This window comes from Callorhinus ursinus, unplaced genomic scaffold (assembly GCF_003265705.2).
Source record: "Callorhinus ursinus isolate GAN/ISIS: 27379988/994484 unplaced genomic scaffold, GSC_fseal_2.0 scaffold38, whole genome shotgun sequence".
NCBI classification, from domain to species: Eukaryota; Metazoa; Chordata; class Mammalia; order Carnivora; family Otariidae; genus Callorhinus; species Callorhinus ursinus.
Genome location: NW_027397100.1, coordinates 597,135 through 616,747, shown reverse-complemented (window position 1 = coordinate 616,747; position 19,613 = coordinate 597,135). Strand labels below are relative to the sequence as shown.

Below are 19,613 nucleotides of genomic sequence, written 5' to 3'. Positions count from 1 at the left end.
GCCTGTATTTCCAGCCCATCATTACCATCTGCTTAGCCTTTTTTCCATCCATCCATCCGTCCGTCCGTCCATCCATCCGTCCATCCGTCCGTCCGTCCATCCATCCATTTTTCTTCCCCCACACACACACACTCATTGATCCAACTGTCCATTCATCCATCTTCCCATCCATGTATTTTCCATCTCCCTTCTTTCCGTGCATTCCCTAGCTTCCTTCCCTCTGTCTGGCCTTCTTCCCTTCCTTTCTTCCATCCATCCACCTAGCCCTCCTTCTTTCTTCCTTCCACCCTGTCCCTCTATCTTGTATTCCTCCCATTAACTTCTGCCCATCTTTTATGTACCAGGGGTTCTAGTCACAGAAATGAGCCAGGTGTGGCCCCGTCCCTGAGGAGCCCGCCTCCTGGTAAGGGACACACATGTAGCACACCATCATGGAACAGGTGAGCTAGGACTGCTCTGCTGGACATCCCCAAGGGGGCTCAGCAGCAGCCCAAAGGAGGAAGTGATTAAGCAGTCCTTCTGGTTGGGATGACAGGAACAGGGGAAGCATCAAAGAGGAGCAGGTGCTTGGGTATTAAAGAAAGAGTAAGGATTTGTTTGGGGGTTGGAGAGGAAGTACAGGAGAGACACAGGTGTGAGAAGAGTATTCCCAAGTCAGGGAACAGCAGGTGCAAAGGTAAAGAGGCAAGAACTGGATGGGTATGTTTGGGGAACATACAGCGCAGCAGAAGTTAATACTCCTGCAGACAGATCCCATTTTTATTAACTTGTTTCACCTTCTTAGATGAAAATACATATCAGAAGTACCAGCGAGGCACTTTAGCAACTTCGAGATAAACTCTGACTTGCAGAACTTAGAGCTCAAGAGTGATTGTTCAGGTGATACTCCATCTGTGAAGAGTACATGAACCCCGGAAATTGAATGTAACATATGTGTATGTGCACAAGTATACGTCTCTCAAGAGGGTAGTGGGAGCATCCCATTCCCCTAGGGTCAGGATTTGCCCCAATATTAAGCCTTAAAACCAAGAGAAGGCCAAAGAAAGTATACTTGGAGCTGAATTAGAACCCAGCTCCTTTGTGAAAAGAAGTTTTGGGGTGAATACGAGCCCTCAGAGCTCTCTATCCAGGGCCAGACAACCCCCAGGTGTAGGCTGTAAGGCGGGGAGCAAGGATTGCCCCCTGGGCTGGTTCAATGTGTTGCCAGTGGCAGGAAGAAAGCAGAGTCCTGAGAGTTCCCCGCCCCCACACTCGTCCCTGCTGGGGGACATGAGCACCTGCACGTGCCGTCCGCATCTGGGAGGCCCTGGCACTTATGCCAAAGCTGGTCTCCACCTATCCAAAGGCTGGGTGACTGCAGGAATTTCCTGTGGCAGAGACAGATCTCTTTCCTTGATCCACCCCAGAATGAATGGGGTGCTTGGAAAAGCAAGGTTGGCAGAGGACCATGACATTCAAAGCAGAGAAAACACCCGACGAATAAGGCCACCGGTGGCGAAGGTACAGGCCTTGAAGTCAGACTTTGGTGTGAACCCCATTTTGCCACTCGCTGAATGATCTTAGACACGGTGTGACTTCAACATTCTGGGCCTCCGTTGCCTCTTCTGTAAAATGAGGATGAAAACGTATCTTGTAGGTTGTTTTAAGATCAGAGATGGAGTGTGTACAGCCCTGCTCCTGGGCATGGCTCCTCCACTGTACAAGGATGCCCTGCACTGGCCCGGCTAAGCACTCAACCAATGACCGCGGAGATTGTGCCATTTGTAACCAGACCCGCGGGGTTGACCGTCGTTTGTCCTCTGGCCCTGGAGACCCGGAGCCGTGAGAGGTCTCCATCAAGCCTTACAAACACCCTGAGAGGTGGGAGTTGCGAGGAGCAAGCCCAGATCCAGACCTGGGACCGGATCCCCCAGCTGGTGGTTCCTGGACCCCCTGAGACTGCTTGGGCCCACTCAGCTTCAGAGGCCACTGGGCTCTCCCTCGTTGGCAGGTAAAGGAGGAAACCTTGGCAGCCATGCAGCCAGCTTCACAGGAAGCATGAAGCATTTCTACTAAGTGTCTACCCAACCCAAATGCCTGGCACAGAGGTGCATGCTATAGATACTTTTTGAAATGACTGATGGGTACAAAAAGCCAAAGGATGGGCTGCAAACTTCCCCTGTCCGGTGGGCCTTTATCAGCGATAACATGAGGCAATGGTTGAGAGCAAAGATTCTGGGGCCAGATGGCCTAGGTTCATAACCCAGCTCTGCATTTGCAAGCTGTGTGACCTCAGGTGAGTTACTTAACCTCTCTATGCCTCTGTCCTCATCTGCAAAACGGGAATAATAATACCTGCTTCATTAGATTAAGAATTAATTGAATTAATGTATATAAAGGACCTAGAACACAAGAGCACAACATAACCGATGGTTATTAGTATTATTTTATTATAATGATTTTCATTATCATTATGCGCATATAGAATCATCCCCTGCAAAAGTGCCAGGAATTTGTGCACAATCCTGTGCAGCCAATCGTGTTTCTCCCCCCCCCATTTTACAGATAAAGAAATTAAAGTTTAGAGAGGGTGAGGGATATGCCCAAGCTCACAGTAGCTATAAGTATTAAGCCCAAGATTCAAACCGGAGTTGGCTGGACTCCAAAGCCTGCACTCTTAAAAAATGCAAATCTTCAAAACAAGAATTCATTCTTTCTGTTCTAAGATACCATAACTTTGATTAAAAATAGATTTGAAAATCTAGACCTCGTTGAGTGGCTGAGATTTTATAGGCAGTGTGATTAGGAGCATTTCCAGATTCCAGCAAAAAGGCTCTCAGTTGGGGCAAGAGAAAGATGCGAAACGGAGGTTACGGTGAGCCAGGGCCAGCACAGTGTGTGGGAGAGAGCGCTGGTACCATTTCTGCTCCAGGAGTAGGTGCTGTCGGGGGTTTGCAACCTCCTTGTCCTCGTCAGTGTGTTTTAACTAGCCCCCAGGGCAGGGCCATCCGGCCAGGGCGGGGTGTTTGCAAGTGGGAGGGAGGCTGCCGGTTGTCCCAGGAAGGGGAAGAGGTACTGGCCTGTAGCAGGCAGGGCCAGGAATGCCAGATAACCGCCCCGCGCGGGAGGAACCATCCCACCCAAAAAGCCAGCCGCACCCCCTGGAGACTCGCAGCACTGAGCCCTTGAGAGCCATCAGCCGGCTGCTCGGTATTTCTGGGTCACGTAGTGGATAGCACAACCCAGGCTTCGGGTAGCCGGCTTTTACTTGAATACCAAAAAGGAAACAAAAAAATGGTTAAACTTATGGGTTTTTTTCCTACTAGTGTCAAGGGGGAGAAATGATTACACATTAAGCCAGTGGCTGGTGGCTATTATACTGGACAGAACAGAACATTGACCTCATTGTAGGAAGTTCTATCAGTGCGAATCTAGAATCCTAAACTTATAAGACACAACCTGTATTTTCAGTGATGATGATGATGATGCAAATCGTCAAGCTGACATATATTGAGCGCTTCTGTACCAAACACTGTTCTGAAGAGTTTGCACGTGTTAACCTGTGTAATCCTCACTGTTGTTATCCCATTGTCTTAGTCTGCTCAGGCTACCACAACAGAACACCACGGACTGAATGGTCTAAACAACAGAAATGAATTTTGTCACAATGCCCTCCCCCCACAATTCTGGAGACTAGAGGTCCCCGACTGAGGTGCTGGTAGATCTGGTTTCTGCAAGGACTCTCTTCCTGGCTCGTAGAAGGCCACCTCCGTGTGTGTGCAGAGACCGAGAAAGGGGGCTCTCTGATGTCCCTTCCTTGAAGGGCACCGATCCTATTAGATCAGGGCCCCACCCTTATGACCTCATTTAACCTTAACATTTACTTCCTTAGAGGCCGCATCTCCAAATACAGCCACGCTGGGATTCCGGGCTTCACCATATGAATTGCGGGGGGAACACAGCCATTCAGTCCATAGCACCCATCTTACAAATGAAGAAACTGGGGCACAGAGAGGTTAAGTGAACAGCCCGAAGTCACACAGTTGGCAGTGGCAATATTCAGACCCAGGTGGCCTGGCTCTGGCATCCAAGCACTTACCCACTATGCTCTGCTGCCTCTCCCGGGGAGAGCAGTTGCCATCTGGCTTGGGAAAGAAGATCCCCCACAGGAAATCCAGACCGAACACAGTGCTGTAGACGACGGGTTCTTGGGAGGCACAGAGCAGAGAGGGCTGGTGTAGCCGGGGTGTCGGGAGAAAGACAAGCAAGGTCTGGCAGCAAGAGGAAAAGAAATTCCCCCCACATAAATGTGCAAGACAGGAGACAAAAGCTCCTCCGCAACTTAGCACATCATCTTCACATCATATATACAAAACAGGAGTCACACAAATAACAACAACAAACCTAAGGGACCATGACAGCACAGCACCCTCACTCCCCACCCGGAAGTTGAGCAGAGCAATAGAGGATCTGAACGCATTTCTAGAAAGAAGGATGCGGGCCATAGCAGGAGCTGAGCGGAGGGCGCAGCTAGGAATAATAAACACCGTCCAGCCCCAGCTGATACGACTGCAAGCTGTCCAGAGGGCCTGCCTGCACTCATTCATTCAGGCCTTACACCGCTGCAGATGGTAAATACTGTTTCAGACCCCCATTTTCGAGATGGGAAAACTGAGGCACCACGGTGTTAACTTGCCCAGCGCTGACATGTACTGAGCTCCTGTGCTGGGCATCACACAGGCCTTTCCTCCCTGAAATCTCACAACAGCCCTGCAGGGGAGGGTTCTTTATCTCTATTTTACAGATGAGGAACCTGAGGCCCAGAGAGATCACATAGGAAGAGCAGCGTGGAAGTTTAATCCCAGGCCAAGCCGACTTCAGCACGGTTTTGAGGTGGACCGAGGAGAAAAAGGCATAAGATCAGCTGAGTGCAGGGAAGAATAGAGGCCTCTGTTAGAAATCAGATGGATCTAAAGGGTTTTGGCTGACAGTACCCCTTGCCGGATTCAGGAATGGCCAGGAAGGCAGGCAGGCCCAAGGGGGAGCATTTCGACGTGCTGCCAGAGCTTCGGGAAGGATCTCGCTAGAGGGACTCCGGAGTGGCTGGAATCTGGGCAAGCTGAGGCTGCTCGCCTGACGCGCAGGCCTGATGGCTAACGTCTGATTTACCGTTCTGCGGGAGCTATCAGGGAGAATAATATTTCACCATGTCAGCGCGGAACTGCTCTCCCAGGCAACCTGCCCAACCGGCCATTAATGCGGTGCGGCCCAGGCCTCTTTGGTGCTCTTCAGATAAGTTAAACATTTAGACAACACAAGAGAGACAGCCGGGTTTCCCTCCCAGGGAGCAGGCCCCTCTCTGGCTAGTCTAGAGGCCGCAGTAAGCAATCTCACTTAAAAATATACCTGCCTCGAAAGAAAAGGAGTGGCCAGGGAGTCCATCTGGCCTGTAACGAGACTCATTTTTCTAAAACAAATTTGTCAACAATTTCCCTTCTGCATTCGTGCCTCCAGGCAGCCAAGGACAAAAAGTAATGGGATCAGACCTCAGCAGGGCAGGGTGGGGAAACCCCAGCTGTCGCCAGCTTTATCAGAACGAATTTTGATAAGTATTTGTCCCTGAGCTTGCTGTTCGGAACTGAACAATCATGGGAATGCTGAGTATCCAAGCCTGCGGGATGCAAGCAAAGGATGATCCGGCCTTAAATTACATTTTTATTGGAAAAACAGGAAAACTGAAAAGACCATGAAGGAAGATAAGCCTTTGGCAAGGATGAGCAAGAAAAAACGCAAGAGAAAAGAGGTAGAGATGATAAGCCACATCAAGAATGAAAGGATGGATATTATTGTAGATTCAGGGGAAATTCATTTTTTTTAATTATGAGAATACTATACAATATTATGCCAGTGAACTTGAAACCTAGATGAAGTTGACACTTTGCAGGAAGATTTAAATTACCAGAATTAACCCAAGGGGAAGTTTAAAAATAAATAAACCAATGACTGTGAGAAATTGAAATGGCAGTTGAGGATGTACTCTCAAAAAGGCACCAGGTTGAGCTGGTGTTAAACAGGAATTCCACCAAACGTTCAAGGAAAGGATAAATCCCATTTTGCACAAACTACAAAGCAAAGAAAAAGATGAGATGCCCTCCCCCTACATTTTATGAGACGAGCATCCCCCGGAAACTAAATCTGGACCTCGAGCACATGACAAACGGACAAATCACCGCCGTCGGCGAGGACAGGCAGATAGTCCCACAGGTACTCTCACCCCCACCCTGTGACTCTTCACCTAAGTTCCGCCTGGGCCCGCTCTGGGCTTCAGTTTCAGACCCCTGGTGAAAGAGGGATCCGGACTATAATTGGCACCATTTCTCAGGCCTGCCACATTCTTTGTAACACACCTGCAAATGGGCGTCCTAAGCATGTTTCATAAGAAACTGGAGACTTTGTCACCTGAGAGAGCCCCAAAATGCTGACGCTCCAGTAGCATTGGGCACACCCAGCACCCAGATCTTGAGTTCTATGACCCTTTTCCAGGAAAAGGAACCAGGGCTCCTTGGAGAAGTGGCTGATTCCAGGGCTGGGGGCAAGAAACACACATAATACATGGGAAGCCTCTTATGGTGCCAGAAAGTAAGGAAGTGCTCCAAAAACCCTACAGTGATGGAGGATGTCAAAGGGACACGGGGGCTCCTGGAAAGAGTTCCCAGGGGCCAAAGCTGGAGCACTTTGACTACTAAAACAAGGAACATACTATTGGATTCTAAGTATTAAAAAAGTGCCCATGAGTCCGCAATGATACAGATAATGATTAAACCAATAAGTAAGTGGAGGGGAACAGGACAATCTCCCATGCAGAAAATTCTGAATCACTTATTTTTTTAAAAAGATTTTATTTATTTGAGAGGGAGTGCCTGTGCATGGGGGAGGGGCAGAGGGAGAGAGAGAATCTCAAGCAGACTTCCCGCTGAGCACAGAGCCAGATGCAGGACTCGATCTCAGGACCGAGATCATGACCTGAGCCGAAACCAAGAGTCAGATGCTTAACCGACTGAGCCCCCCCAGGCGCCCCCTGAAACATTTACTTAGATACTCCATCCCAGCTGTGAGCTTTGCATAGTGACTGCCTTTCAAAGAGTACAGTCTAGAAAGGAGAGGAGAGTAACCTTCCAGCAGACGAACCTGACGGAGACTGCCTGAGCCAGGTGGTCAAGGTCAACGTGAGCAGTGGTGAGTCACATTGGTAGGATGCACATTTGATACGATGCAGTGGGCATGGCCCTTTCCTTCTGCAGTCCTGCTCACCAAAACCCATAACCCCAGTCTAACCATGAGAGAAACAACAACGAATCCCCGTTGAGACACATTCTTGCAAAACACCTGACTGGTACTCCTTGAAAGTGTTAGCAACACCAAGGAAAGTCAGAGAAACTGTCACAGCCCAGAGGAACCTAAGGAGAGAGATGACAGAATGTAGTGTGATGCCCTGGATGGGATTCTGGAAGAGAAAAAGGACGTGAGAAAACCAAGGAATTCCGGATAAACAATGGACATCAGTTGGGCCGTGCTCTCTCGAGGAGGCCCGGACACGATGCCCAGCCAGAATGGCACGATCCTGAAGCCCCATTCCCACAAGGACTGGCAGCAGCAGGTGGCCACGTGGTTCAAGCAGCGGGCGTGGCAGATCCACAGAGGCAGGGCCCAGCAAACCAAGGCACACCGCGGCGACCACACGCTGCCTCGGGACCCATCCGGCCCGTCGCGGGCTGCCCCACCCCAAGGTGCCAGGGGGCAGGGGCTTCGCTTGGAAGGGTTACGGGTGCCCAGCATCCCCGAGAAGGTGGCACAGACCGTTGGGATTTCAGTGGCTCCAAGAAGGCCTCCCAAGTCCACATGGTCCCAGCAGACGAGTTCCGTGGCCCCCAAGAAGGGAGACAGCTCTGCCAAAGAGCTCAGATTGGCCACCCCATTGACAGGCCGGGTCATGCCCACATGGAATGTCCGTAAGGAGAGAGCCGGGGTCCTTACAGAGGAGAAAAACCGCAGGTGTTCACCAGTCTTCACGTGGCCCGTGCCAATGCCCAGCTCCTTGGCATCCAGGCAAAAAGAGCCAAGGAAGCTGCAGAACGGGATGTTGAAAAGAAAAAGTAAAGTGCCATTGGCAACTTGTGATCAAAAAAAAAAAAAAAAAGGAACTGACATTAGTTAATAATGATATAGTAATGTTTGTTTATGAGTTGTGACAGGTGCACCATACAAATATGTTAGGCCGTCAGTTAAGCATCTGACTCTTGGTTTCAGCTTAGGTCATGATCTCGGGGTCCTGAGATCCAGTCTCGCGTTGGACTCCACGCTCAGCATGGAGTCCGTTTGTCCCTCTCCCCCCTCTGCTCCTCCTCCTCTCTCTCTCTCATAAATAAAATCTTTAAAATGCATATATATGTAAGATGTTACATATATACATATATAATCTTTAAAATGCATTTATATAAGATGTTATATATATAACATATATACATATATAACGTTAACAATAAGGGAAACAGCGTGGGATATATGGGAACTCTCTATACTATAGTTGCAACTTTTCTGTGATCTAAAATTATTCTAAAACTAAAAACTTTGATGTTAAGTAAGCCACCCGGGATCACACACCCAGAAAATGTCAGGGCTGGGACTGAAGCCCATGGAGGGGCGTTTGAACACCAACTACAGCGTCCAGGGGATATGAACCTGAACATCTCTACCAGTTCTCTCCTGCCCCCGCGGCCCTGAGATGTATGAGTGCATAAGCATCCTGACAGGTTGGTGGGGTTTGACTGAGGAATGTAGTTTTCTGCATTGCTTCTAAATTGCCTTACCTGCAGAGTTGGCCGACTATGAGCCTCTCTTGATGGTGAACTCAGTTCAATTTGACCATTATTGTACCAGGCACAGAGTTCAGGCCTGCAGAATTCAAAATAATGATAATAGCAAGAATTATGCCAAACGTGGATGTGGCATTTTCTATACTTTTTCAGAGTGCCTTACCCATACTGACTCATTTAATCCTTGCAATACTCCAATGTGGTAAATGGTGTTCCATAGCTCAGTTAGAGATAGGAAGCTGAGGGTCAAAAAGATTCAGTACCTTGTCCAAGATCATTCAGTTAAATGAGTAGCAGAGCCAGAGTTTGACCGTAAGGTCCAGAGTCTATGCCCTTAATTGCTATATTCTCTGATGGATGCTACCTTTAGAGTTTCCCAATTTATTGAATAAAAGAAGAGATCGGCCATTATACCAGGCCTAGGTTAGTCCTAGAGGCCCCACAAAGTGGGAAAATAGAGACAAGTTGTTTGTCCTGACGTGAGGTGGAGTTGGAGCAGTTTTTACAAAGAAGATTATATCAACAGAGCCTCTTCGGGCTTTTGGCAAATGGAAAGGGAAGGAAAGGCATTCGAAATAGAAGGAACGGCAGGTGCAAAGACCCTGCAGCCATAGCGTACGGGTTGTTGAAGGAATAGCAGGAGGCTGCGGTGTCCGCAGGTGCAGTGAGAGATGGTGGGCGATGGGGGCAGGGTGCGGACATGGAGAGCCCGAGTCTTTGTGAGGACCGTGTTTTTATTCAAGGGGAGGCGGGAGCCACTGTGGGGTTTTGAGCAGAGAGGGCCAGGATCTGACTCAGGTGCGAACAGGACCCCTCTGGCTGCTGGATGTGGACTGGGCTGGCAGGATGGGGCACAGAAAGGGTAGAAGCAGGGAGAGTGAGGAGATGACCCCGTGAGTCTGAGTCAGGGGTCCGCAAACTTCGGTCGAGAGCCGGATAGTAGGTATTTTAGGCTTTGCAGGTCACACTGTCTCTCACATTGCAGGACAAAAGCAGCCACAGACGGTAGTAAATGAACGAACTTGGCTGTGCTGCAACAAAGCTTTATTCGCACAGATCGGTGGCGGGCCACGTTTGGCCCTCGGGTTATAGACTGCTGAGCCCTGATCTCGGTGGGGGATAATGAGGGCTTGGAGGGGTGGCAGCAGTGCAGGAGGTGCGGATAGTCAGATCGTGGACGCATATTGACTATGTGTTGACTTACCAGCTGGATTTGCTGATGGGTTGGTTGAGGAATGTGGGGGGAAGCAAGGAGTCAGGGACTACTCCAGGACACATGCAGGACCCAGCCTAGGGTTGGGCACGTGAGAGGCGACCAGTAGGTCTGGGTGCAGAATCAGCGGTACAGCATTTCATGTACGTCACCTCATATTTCCCAGGGATAATGTCAAGTACCTGGAAAGCAAGAGCCACTTTTCATCCTTGCAGCCTCCCCACTCTTGACGCATGCGTTGTCTGATGCGGTTCTGGGCCCACAGTAAGTGTCTTTACAGTTTTTGTGATTCTGGGCCCCTCCGCTCCCTCCCTGTGTAGCCTCGGGCACTGTATCCGTTTGCTGGGGCTGCCGGAACAAAGGGCACAGGCTGGGTGCCCGGGATGACAGGGACACCGTGTCACGGTTCTTGAGACGAGAAGTCCAAGATCAAGGAGCCGGCAGGGCTGGTTCCTTCTGAGGGTGCTGAGGGGGAGCCTGCGCCCTGCCGCTGTCCCCGTGCTCACACGGCATTCTCCCTGCGTGTGTCTGTCTCTGCACCGACCTAAGGCCGCCGCCGTATGGGGTTAGAACCACCATTCTAATGATCTCACCTTAACTTGATTATCTGCAAAGAGCCTATTTCCCAATAAGGTCCGTTCACAGGTCCTGGGGGCTAGGGTTTCACAATCACAATTCAGCCCATAACAGGCAAGTTTCTGCACTTTTCCCCACTGCGTTTCCTCCTCCATGAGATGTCAACAGTATCCCCCTTAATATATGCAAAGTGCTGGGCGCCTGGGTGGCTCAGTCGGTTAAACATCCACCTTTGGCTCAAGTCCTAATCCCAAGGTCCTGGGATTGAGTCACGCTTTGGACTCCCTGCTCAGCAGGGGAGTCTGCTTCTCCCTCTCCCTTTGCCCCTCCCCCCTACTCGCTCTCTCTCTCTCTCTCTCTCTCGTGCTGTCTCTGGCACGTTGGGAACCTAAATGTCCTTCAGTGTTAGATCCTGTCTGTCTCCTTCCCATGAGATATTTTCTGTTTTCCAAAGGCAGTGCCTATGTGCATTATCCTTATAGAAAAAGAGAGAGTGAAGGAGGGAGAGAGGAAGCATTTCAATGAGTTTAAAGCTTCCTTTGACCACTAACCCAATCCCAGTGCTTTCCCAGATAGAACTGCTGCTTCCAACTAGATGTATAAGCTTCCGGATCTGTCTTTTCCCATCCATATGTATATATCCATATAAAATATTTTACTTTGTTTTTAATGGGTTTTTATAAGTACAGTTGGCCCTTAAACAACACGGGGTGTTTTTTAAGATTTTTTATTTATTTATTTATTTGAGAGAGAGAGAGCGAGCAGGGGGAGGAGCAGAGGGAGAGGAACAAGCAGACTCCCCGCTAAGCAGGGAGCCCAACGTGGGGCTTGATCCCATGACCCCGAGATCATGACCTGGGCCGAAACCAAGAGTCAGATGCTTAACCAATTTCCAGTTGAGCCACCCGGGCACCCCAACATGAGTTTGAATTGCATGGATCCACATATAAGCAGATTTTTTAATAAATACAGCGCAGTGCTATAAATGTGTTTTCCTTATGATTTTCTTAATACTTTTGTGTAGCTCACTTTATTATAAGAATACAGTATACAATACATATAATATATAAAATATGTGGCAATTGTTTATAACTTTTTGACTCTCCCCAAACTTAACTACTAATAGCTATTGTTGATTGGAAGCCTTACTCATCGATGCTTGGTGGTCTCAAGTATACTTGATATATTTTTGTGATTCTGTAAGGCTTCCAATCAACAATAGCTTCCAGTAAGGCTTCCAATCAACAATAGCTATTAGTAGTTAAGTTTGGGGAGAGTCAAAAAGTCATACACCGGTTTTTGACTGCATGGGGGTCAGCACCCCGAACCCCCATGCTGTTCCTGGGTCAACAATATATATATGATGTGATACTGGATGTATCATTCTCCAGCCTGCTTTTTTTCCCCACACCATAGGATGTCTTGGAAATATTTCCATGGGCTAACATAAAAATCTACCTCATTCTTCTGACCCGCCGGGTAGGATTCCACTGAATGGACATACCACATTTTATTTAGCGATGATCCAGTTGAGGGAACTTTAGGTATTTTCCTGTTTCTCACTGGAATGATGGACATTCTTGCACAAGGCGATGTGCGGGTGTTTCTCTGGATCAGGAAGTGTAAATTCCTTGTGGCTGGGATTGCATCAGGGCCCAGGTCTCTCACCCAGGTCGAGGCATGGGAACCCTTCCTCTGTCTTTATAAGCAGGTCCTGCTCGGACCCCCCAGGATGATCACACTCGACCCTGAGGAGGCCAGAAGCACCCTAGGCTATGAAAAGCCAGTATCCCACCTTCGAGGCCTGCCCCCCACGCAGGAAAATTGAGGGGCATAGGATCTTCCTCCCCCAGAGCTCCCTTCCTCGGCGCTGTCCCACTCCCCTCTTTGCCAGCCAGGCTCAGCGGGTAACTGGATCCAGGTCAGCTGGTAGAGTATGAGGTAGCGTCTAGCTGAGCGTCATGGTATTTTATTAAGTCCGAAATGTGATCGCTACTGTTGTCACACTTTAGCGCCCCCAACAATCCCCTTGCAAATGAGAAAACCAGAGCCTCCCACATGCCTTTCCCCTGACATCAGGGAAAGCACAGGGAACCCTGCCCAGGGGCCTGAGCCCGTGTGACCCCCAGAGCAGCTTTCGAGCTTGAGGCAAGGACTGGGGGGCACAGGCAGGTGTTTTTCCAATTTCAGCCAAAGCAATGGATGGGGGAGAAGTCTGCTACTAATTTTGTGTTCTCTGTGTCTGGGTCTTCAAAGTCAGCATTGGCTTTTAAAGACCGTTTTCATGAACAGACCAGGCTTGCTGGTTGAGGACCCTTCCATCTATGTAAGATTTCTGTGGCTCAGAGGGCTCCAACTAGTGTGCCCACTGGGGCCACGTAAGCAGGTAAGTGAAGGGAGGAAAGCCCAGACGGGAGCGTAGAGCCCTGGAAAGGGCTAAGGATGGTTGGGACAGAAGAATGCAAGCCCCACACTGCCAGAGCGTGTAAAGTCTCAGAGTAGCGAAAATCTGGAAAGACAGAGAGAGTGAGAACAAGCAGGGGCAGAGGGAGAGAAAGAGAGGTCCCCTGAGTTTCTGTATTGGCTACTGTTCCAAAAAAACGTTTCAAGTGTAGTGTGGGCTGAACAAGCTACGTCTCCAGGCCAGCTTGCAAGCTCTTCCCTAAGTGAGCTTATCAACACAGAAGAGTTCTCAGTCTGGTTCCTTTACCCCTCGAGAGCAGCACTGTCCACTAGAATTTTCTGTGATGATGGGAGTACGTGCACCACCTAATACAGCAGCCACGCTGAGCACTTGAAATAGACCTAAGGAACTAAATTTTTTATGCTGTTGAATTTAAATTTATTTAAATATAACTATCAGTAACCACATGGGCTAATCACTACTGTATTAGACAGAGTGACTATAGAATCTTTCAAGTTGGGGTGTACCATCATGTTCGACTATTTTAGGAAAGAACAGTCCCTCTTGGGGAGGGGCATCAAGTATACCTGAGACCACCAAGCATCGATGAGACTCCCGGGTACATGGAAAGGAAGGAAATGCGGAATGAGGAACAGCAGAGGCTTAGGTGTAAGCTAGCTCGAGTGGTCACTCAGTAGCCCCAGTTTGTTCCCAGTGTTCTCCAGAGAGCGTCTCAGTTGGGTTCACCACTTAACATCCGCCATGTTCTTTGCCCTCTGCTCCGACGTCCACCTGCCCACATGGTGGAACTTCCCCACTGCCCTTTCCATCCAGGCCTGTCAGAGCACACTGCTGCCCATGCCCCGACATTGTCCCGGGCCCATGGATGTGAGAGGTCCCACTTTGCCACAGAGCTGTGGGCCAGAGTGTGCCAGGGACTCTGGAAGCGAACCTCACCTTCTGGCAAACCCCTTTTGAATCCAAAGCCCTTTCATGGGACCAGAGAGAGACCAGTGGCCACACCACCCCTTTCTCCAAGGTTCCAGCCTCAATCCTCACAGAGTAGCCCAGGCTGCCCCAAATGCCACTGTCCCCACCCCGCCCCCACATCTCCATAACAACATGGTTACCCCTATAGGTTTTTTAAAAATTAATGAGGGAAGGGGTTCCCATCATCCCCACCCCCCTCAGAGCTGCTATTCTCAAAGATAAATTCAAGCCTCTTCCTTATGTAAAAAGAGATGGTGCTCAAAATGTTGAAAGCACCTTTTTTTCCCCCAGATTCTACCCTCCTATCAACAGTCCAGAGATGTCACCGCCAACTTTTTTCTTAGTGTCGAGCTCAGAATTCCACGTGCTTCTCCTCTCCCTAGCAGTGTTTTCCAAGAGATACCTGCCCCCTGAAATTACCTTGCAACCAACACGGGGACATTTATAAATCTTCATACAATAATAGAAACTAACATTCATGCCACACCTGCTCCGTACCATCCATCCCTGCACTGGATGCTCTCCGCCCAGCACCTCCCTTCTCCTCACGCCAAGCCTGTGAAGGAGGTTCCGCCGTCTCGCACTTCCCAGCCCGACCTCGGAGGCTCAGGGTGGTTATGCCACCGGCTGGAGGTCACACAGCTGGAGCCGACTCCGAACCACACGACTGTGTTCTCTTACCGTTCTGAAGGTCAGAAGTCCAGAACCAGTCTCCCTGGGCTGAAGACGTTGGCGAGGCTGGTTTCCTCTGGAAGCTCTGAGGGGAGGAATCCCGGCCTTTTTTGGTGTAGTGGGCCCCTGTATTTCTGGACTTGTGGCTTCTTCCTCCATCTCCCGCGTACCCCAGTGCCACCCCAGTCCCCTTCTCCTTTCTGTCTTCAAATACCCCTCTGCTTCTTCCTTACAGGACCCCTTGTAATTTAAACATTTAGGGCCCACCTAGATAATCCAGAAAAATCTTCCCATCTCAAGACCTTTAACTGAATCACATCTTGCAAAGTCCCTTTTGCCATGTAAGGACCCTGGGATTAGGGCAGGGACATTTGAGGGTGGAGGGCATTATTCAGCTTACCACAGTCATGGTGGCCTGGTTTCTGGTTTCAGCTGGGGCTGGATCCAGGGGATCAAATACTGGGATCAGGGCTTCATCCCTGTCTCCAGCTCTCAGATCTGCTTTTCTCCAGGCTTAATCCCACCATGTGGCAGCCACAGTGAAGGAGAGGCCCCTTCCCCAAGGTCTCAGCCCAAGTCCCAGGGCCGGCTCTCCCTGGTCCAGTTTAGACTACATGCTCATCTTTGACACAGTCACCGAGGCCGGGTCTCTCCGCTTGGTCAAGCCTGGGTCATGTGCCCTCCCCTCTTTCTTAGCTCACATGTGCTAGGGTGTTTCCCCGAAGGGAACGGAGAGATCTGTGAGTGGTGGAAAGCAGCATGGCTCTGGAGTCTGTCGGATGGCAAGCATTATACATTATACAGTATACTCAGTGCCCGATCAATGCTGACCGCAGAGCATGGGACACAGAGGAGGGCTGGGGGCGGGGGTACCTCCAGAAGTGAATGTTGATGAATACAAGGTTCACTAAGCGGATGAAGGCAGCAGAGCCTTCCGAGCAGAGAACGTAACTTGATTAAGGCAAAGGCCTCGGCCGTGGGGCCAGGGTGACTCTATGTCCTCACATACTCAGGGGCGGAGGGGGGTGGTCCTGTTCTGCGCCTGTCCTCCTAATGTAATCTTAACAGCAGCCCCCTTTACTTGCAAAACAATCTGGGTTTGCATGATAAATCATATGGTCTCTCCCCCTTAACAGCCAACCTCATTTATAAGGGTACCGAAGGCAGAAGAAGGGATGAGACTTAATGGGAGGTCACTAACCTTTAGTGGCAAAGCTCACGCTAGAATTCAGAACTCCTGCCTCCCAGGGCAGCGCTCAGCTTATGAAACCAACTCTCTGAGAGACCACATCAGATTAACCGGTCATGGGGCGCCTGGGTGGCTCAGTCGGTTAGGAGGCTGCCTTCAGCTCAGGTCTTGATCCCAGGATCCAGGGATCGAGTCCCATGTCGGGCTCCCTGCTCAGCAGGGAGCCTGCTTCTCCCTCTGCCTGCCGCTCCCCCTGCTTGTGCTGTCTTTTTCTCTGACAAATAAATAAGTAAAATCTTTAGGAAAAAAAAAAAAAAAGGATTAACCAGTCTTCCTTCTCCCTCCTTTTCTCTTCTTACCACATTCTCCACAGGATTGTGACCAGATCCACGTTGACGATGTCTCCTCCGATGACAATGGGCAGGACCTAAGGTAGGACTTTGGGGAGCCAGAACTGCCCCTTTTGATTGGTTATTGAGCTTGCCTTTCACCAGGAGCAGAGAGGAGGGGCGGGCTGGGTTATCAGGATGAGTGCCCCTGCCTGGGTCAGAACCCAGGGTCGCAGCCCCGGCCGCCACCCTGCAGCCTCCTCAGCATCACCTCCAATCACAAAGGCTGAGATTTTCACAGGCTCTCTGTGACTCTCCTTATGTTTATCTCTCAATGGTTTCCTGTCTGCTTCCCAAAGTAATGCGTGCATATTGTAAAAAATTCATACGCCACTTCTAACCTTGCCTCCCAGAATCACCATCACGAAGAGTTCGGCACCCCTTCTTCAAAGGTTTGATTGCTTCGTTAGCATACCTATATTATTTAATATGAATATTGATACAGTCGATACTCAAAAAGATATTTCTTGACTGAGTAAGCGGTATGTCTAGTTTCTAGGGGACAACACTCTTAGGACATGGATTCCCGAAATAAGGTACCCAACTGCTCAAAACGAGACAGCTTTCCGAGGAATGTGGCTGGAATGTTCCAAGCCTGCCCCTGAGAAAACCTTATAAAAATGGAACCAGAGTTAATCTGTGCTTATCCAAAATTATCCCAGCCCAGTGCCTCTTGGCCCATCAAAAATATTATTAGACTGCATGATGTTTTGCTTATGGGACCAGTAACTTCACCTAGTGTTTGCTTCCTCGATGTGTCTTCCACCTTACTCCAAAAAAAGAAGTCAAAGCTTCTGTCGCTGGGCCCTGGAAGTCTTTTCAAAGGCCAGCACAACTAGAAGTGATAGGCAGGCGCCTGCTTCATATTAATTAGCCATTCTGAAAATCCCTCGCAGTCAGGACTGGCAAGGAGCAAGGCTCTGGTGCCAGCCAGGGCTTCTCCATTTATGGAGTAAATAAACCCCAGATCAAGGTTAATTGTGTCCTTTCCATGACATCATGGCTGGGAGCCGCTCTTCCCCTCACGGCAATGAGCAAGCAGGGTTCCACTTTCATAACGTTTCCCCTGTAGCTGGCTGGCATGGGACTGAGAGCAGGTTCCTCTGAAGGCCGTCTCATGCTGAGCTGTTTGGGACATCACTTCCAGAACCCACAATCCGAGGATGGTTTTCCCCACAGACACCAAATTCTCCATGTATTCATTCAAGCAATCTCTTTTGAGTCCCTACTGTGTGCCAGGCACCAAGCATCTAATGTACCTTCTTTGGTTTTTTTCAGTTCACTGCAGAAACCAACCTTGGTAATGCCCTTATTTTGCACACGCCCTGTCCCAGACACCTTACGTGCATTAACTCCCTCATCTTCACAGTTACCCTAGGGAACAACACCTGCTTTTCTCATCATCCCCATTTTACAGGTGGGGAATGGGAGGCACAGAGAGGTTAAGTAACCTGCCGAACCTCACACAGCCAGTAGGTGGGGGAGGTAGGATTCATGGATGTCCTTCCCTGCCCTCCTGTTCTCTTGGCAGAACATCTGGCCACCTCCCCCAGGGTGTCCTCGGAGTTTTTAGTATGTGTTCTTTTTCAAGATTCAATTTTCTGGCCTTTCCACACTACTCCAAGAGGGGCCCAGAAGGCGTAGTCCTGGGTTCCCGTTGCAACTTAAAGGAAACTTCCACCATGTCTGGAGCCCTTGATGTCCTGCCACTGAAGCAGGAGGATGTCTTCAAATTCCTTGCAGCAGGAACTCACGTAGGTGGCACCAACCTTGACTTCCACACGGAACCGTACATGCACAGAGGGAACAGTGTTGGCGCAAACATAAATCTGAAGGGGACATGGGAGAAGCTCTGCTGGCAGCTCGTCACGCGGTTGCCATTGAAGACCCGGCTGACGCCCAGGTCCTAGCCTCTGGGAATCCTGGCCGGCGAGCTGTGCTGCTGCTGTCTGGGGGCCAGTCCGGTGGCCACCCCCGCTCCTGGAACCTTCACCAACCAGATCCACGCAGCCTTCCGGGAGCCACGACCTCCGGTAGCTGCTGTCCCCAGGGCTGACCGCCGACCAGCAGAGGCGCTACTCTGCCTACCGTAGCTGTGTCACAGACGCTCCCCTGTGCCACGTGGACCCTGCCACCCCATCCGGCAGCAAGGGGGCTCACAGGGCGAGTCCGGTGTGGCGGGTCCGAGCCCTGGAAGTCCTGCACATCTGTGGCACCATCCCCTATGAGCACCCACGGGAGGCCTCACCAAATCTTGGCTTCTGCGGAGACTTCTGAAGAGACTAAGAAGGAAGAGCAGGCCACTGCTGCAAAGGCCATGACCCAGGAGGAATCGCAGGGTGAATGGACTATTCTGGCTCCCGAGCTCACTGCTGCTCAACACGAGGCTGCAGACGAGTCAGGAGGCACACCGGAGTCTACGTTCGAAGCCTTGAGGATCAAGTCGCGTGGGCCAGTGTCCTGGCTTGCATGCCCCAGAGAGCCCCCGAGGTGCAATTAGCTCTTGAGTCGGAGACATTCGCCCCAGGTGTTCCTGTGGCTCCCGCAGAGTTTTTGTTATCACAACCAAAGCCTCTTCCCTGGGAAGAGTTTTCTATCCAAGAGTAAGGCCTGGCCTCTGCTCGAGTAAGGCTGAGCCCCAGACACAGAATGGAGGGTGACAGCCGCATGTCCCATCACGCTGTGTTCAGGTGCCGCACAGGGAGCATGACCTAGCACCTTGCACTTTCCAAATGCCCTTTGACCTCTGCAGCAGCAGGGGCCCTGAAGTACGGGGAGGTACGTGAGATACGGCTTCCAAGTGTTGCTACACTCCTGCTGCACCGCATCTTTGTAAAAAATGTCTTTCTGTTTCCACTCTTCAGCTTATCCTAGAACATCTAGAAAGTGCAAAACAGTGCAAAGAGGGAAAAAATCAGCCAAACTCACACCCTGAGACAGCCATAGAACCATATTGACCTGTTTCCTTCTGCTCTTTTCTAGGAAGAGACTCATGGGGGGAGGGGGGGGAGGGGGCGGCACAGAGGAAGAGAGAGAATCTCAAACAGGCTGCACGCCCGGTACAGAGCCCCACACGAGGCTCCATCTCATGACCCTGAGATCACGACCTGAACCAAAATCAAGAGTCTGATGCTGAACCAACAGCCACCCAGGTGCCCCTAGGAAGAGACTCATTTTTAAAGCTTTGGGTCATACTATACACATATCCCTTGTCACGCTCTGGTTTTCCCCTTCCGACGGTGATTTTGCAAACCTCCAGCAAAGCTTCTGGCGGAGGGAAGGAAGATGGGGGGGCGGTCTCTGGCGCGTTGGGGTTTTCATTCTCACG

At 50.3% G+C, this 19,613-nt stretch overlaps 1 protein-coding gene and 1 pseudogene across 4 annotated transcripts in view; both read left to right on the top strand.

The window, feature by feature from the left end:
- The window catches only part of EYA2 (EYA transcriptional coactivator and phosphatase 2), a 267,975-nt gene that overhangs the window by 218,070 nt on the left and 30,292 nt on the right, over positions 1-19,613 (top strand). For all 4 annotated transcript variants that reach the window (XM_073880319.1, XM_025875419.2, XM_073880317.1 and 1 more), the window contains one exon: positions 16,270-16,328. In XM_073880319.1, coding sequence (XP_073736420.1) covers positions 16,270-16,328 — 59 coding nt within the window. The remainder of the gene's footprint in view (positions 1-16,269; positions 16,329-19,613) is intronic.
- On the top strand, positions 7,532-8,136 carry LOC112827142 (large ribosomal subunit protein eL13 pseudogene; annotated as a pseudogene).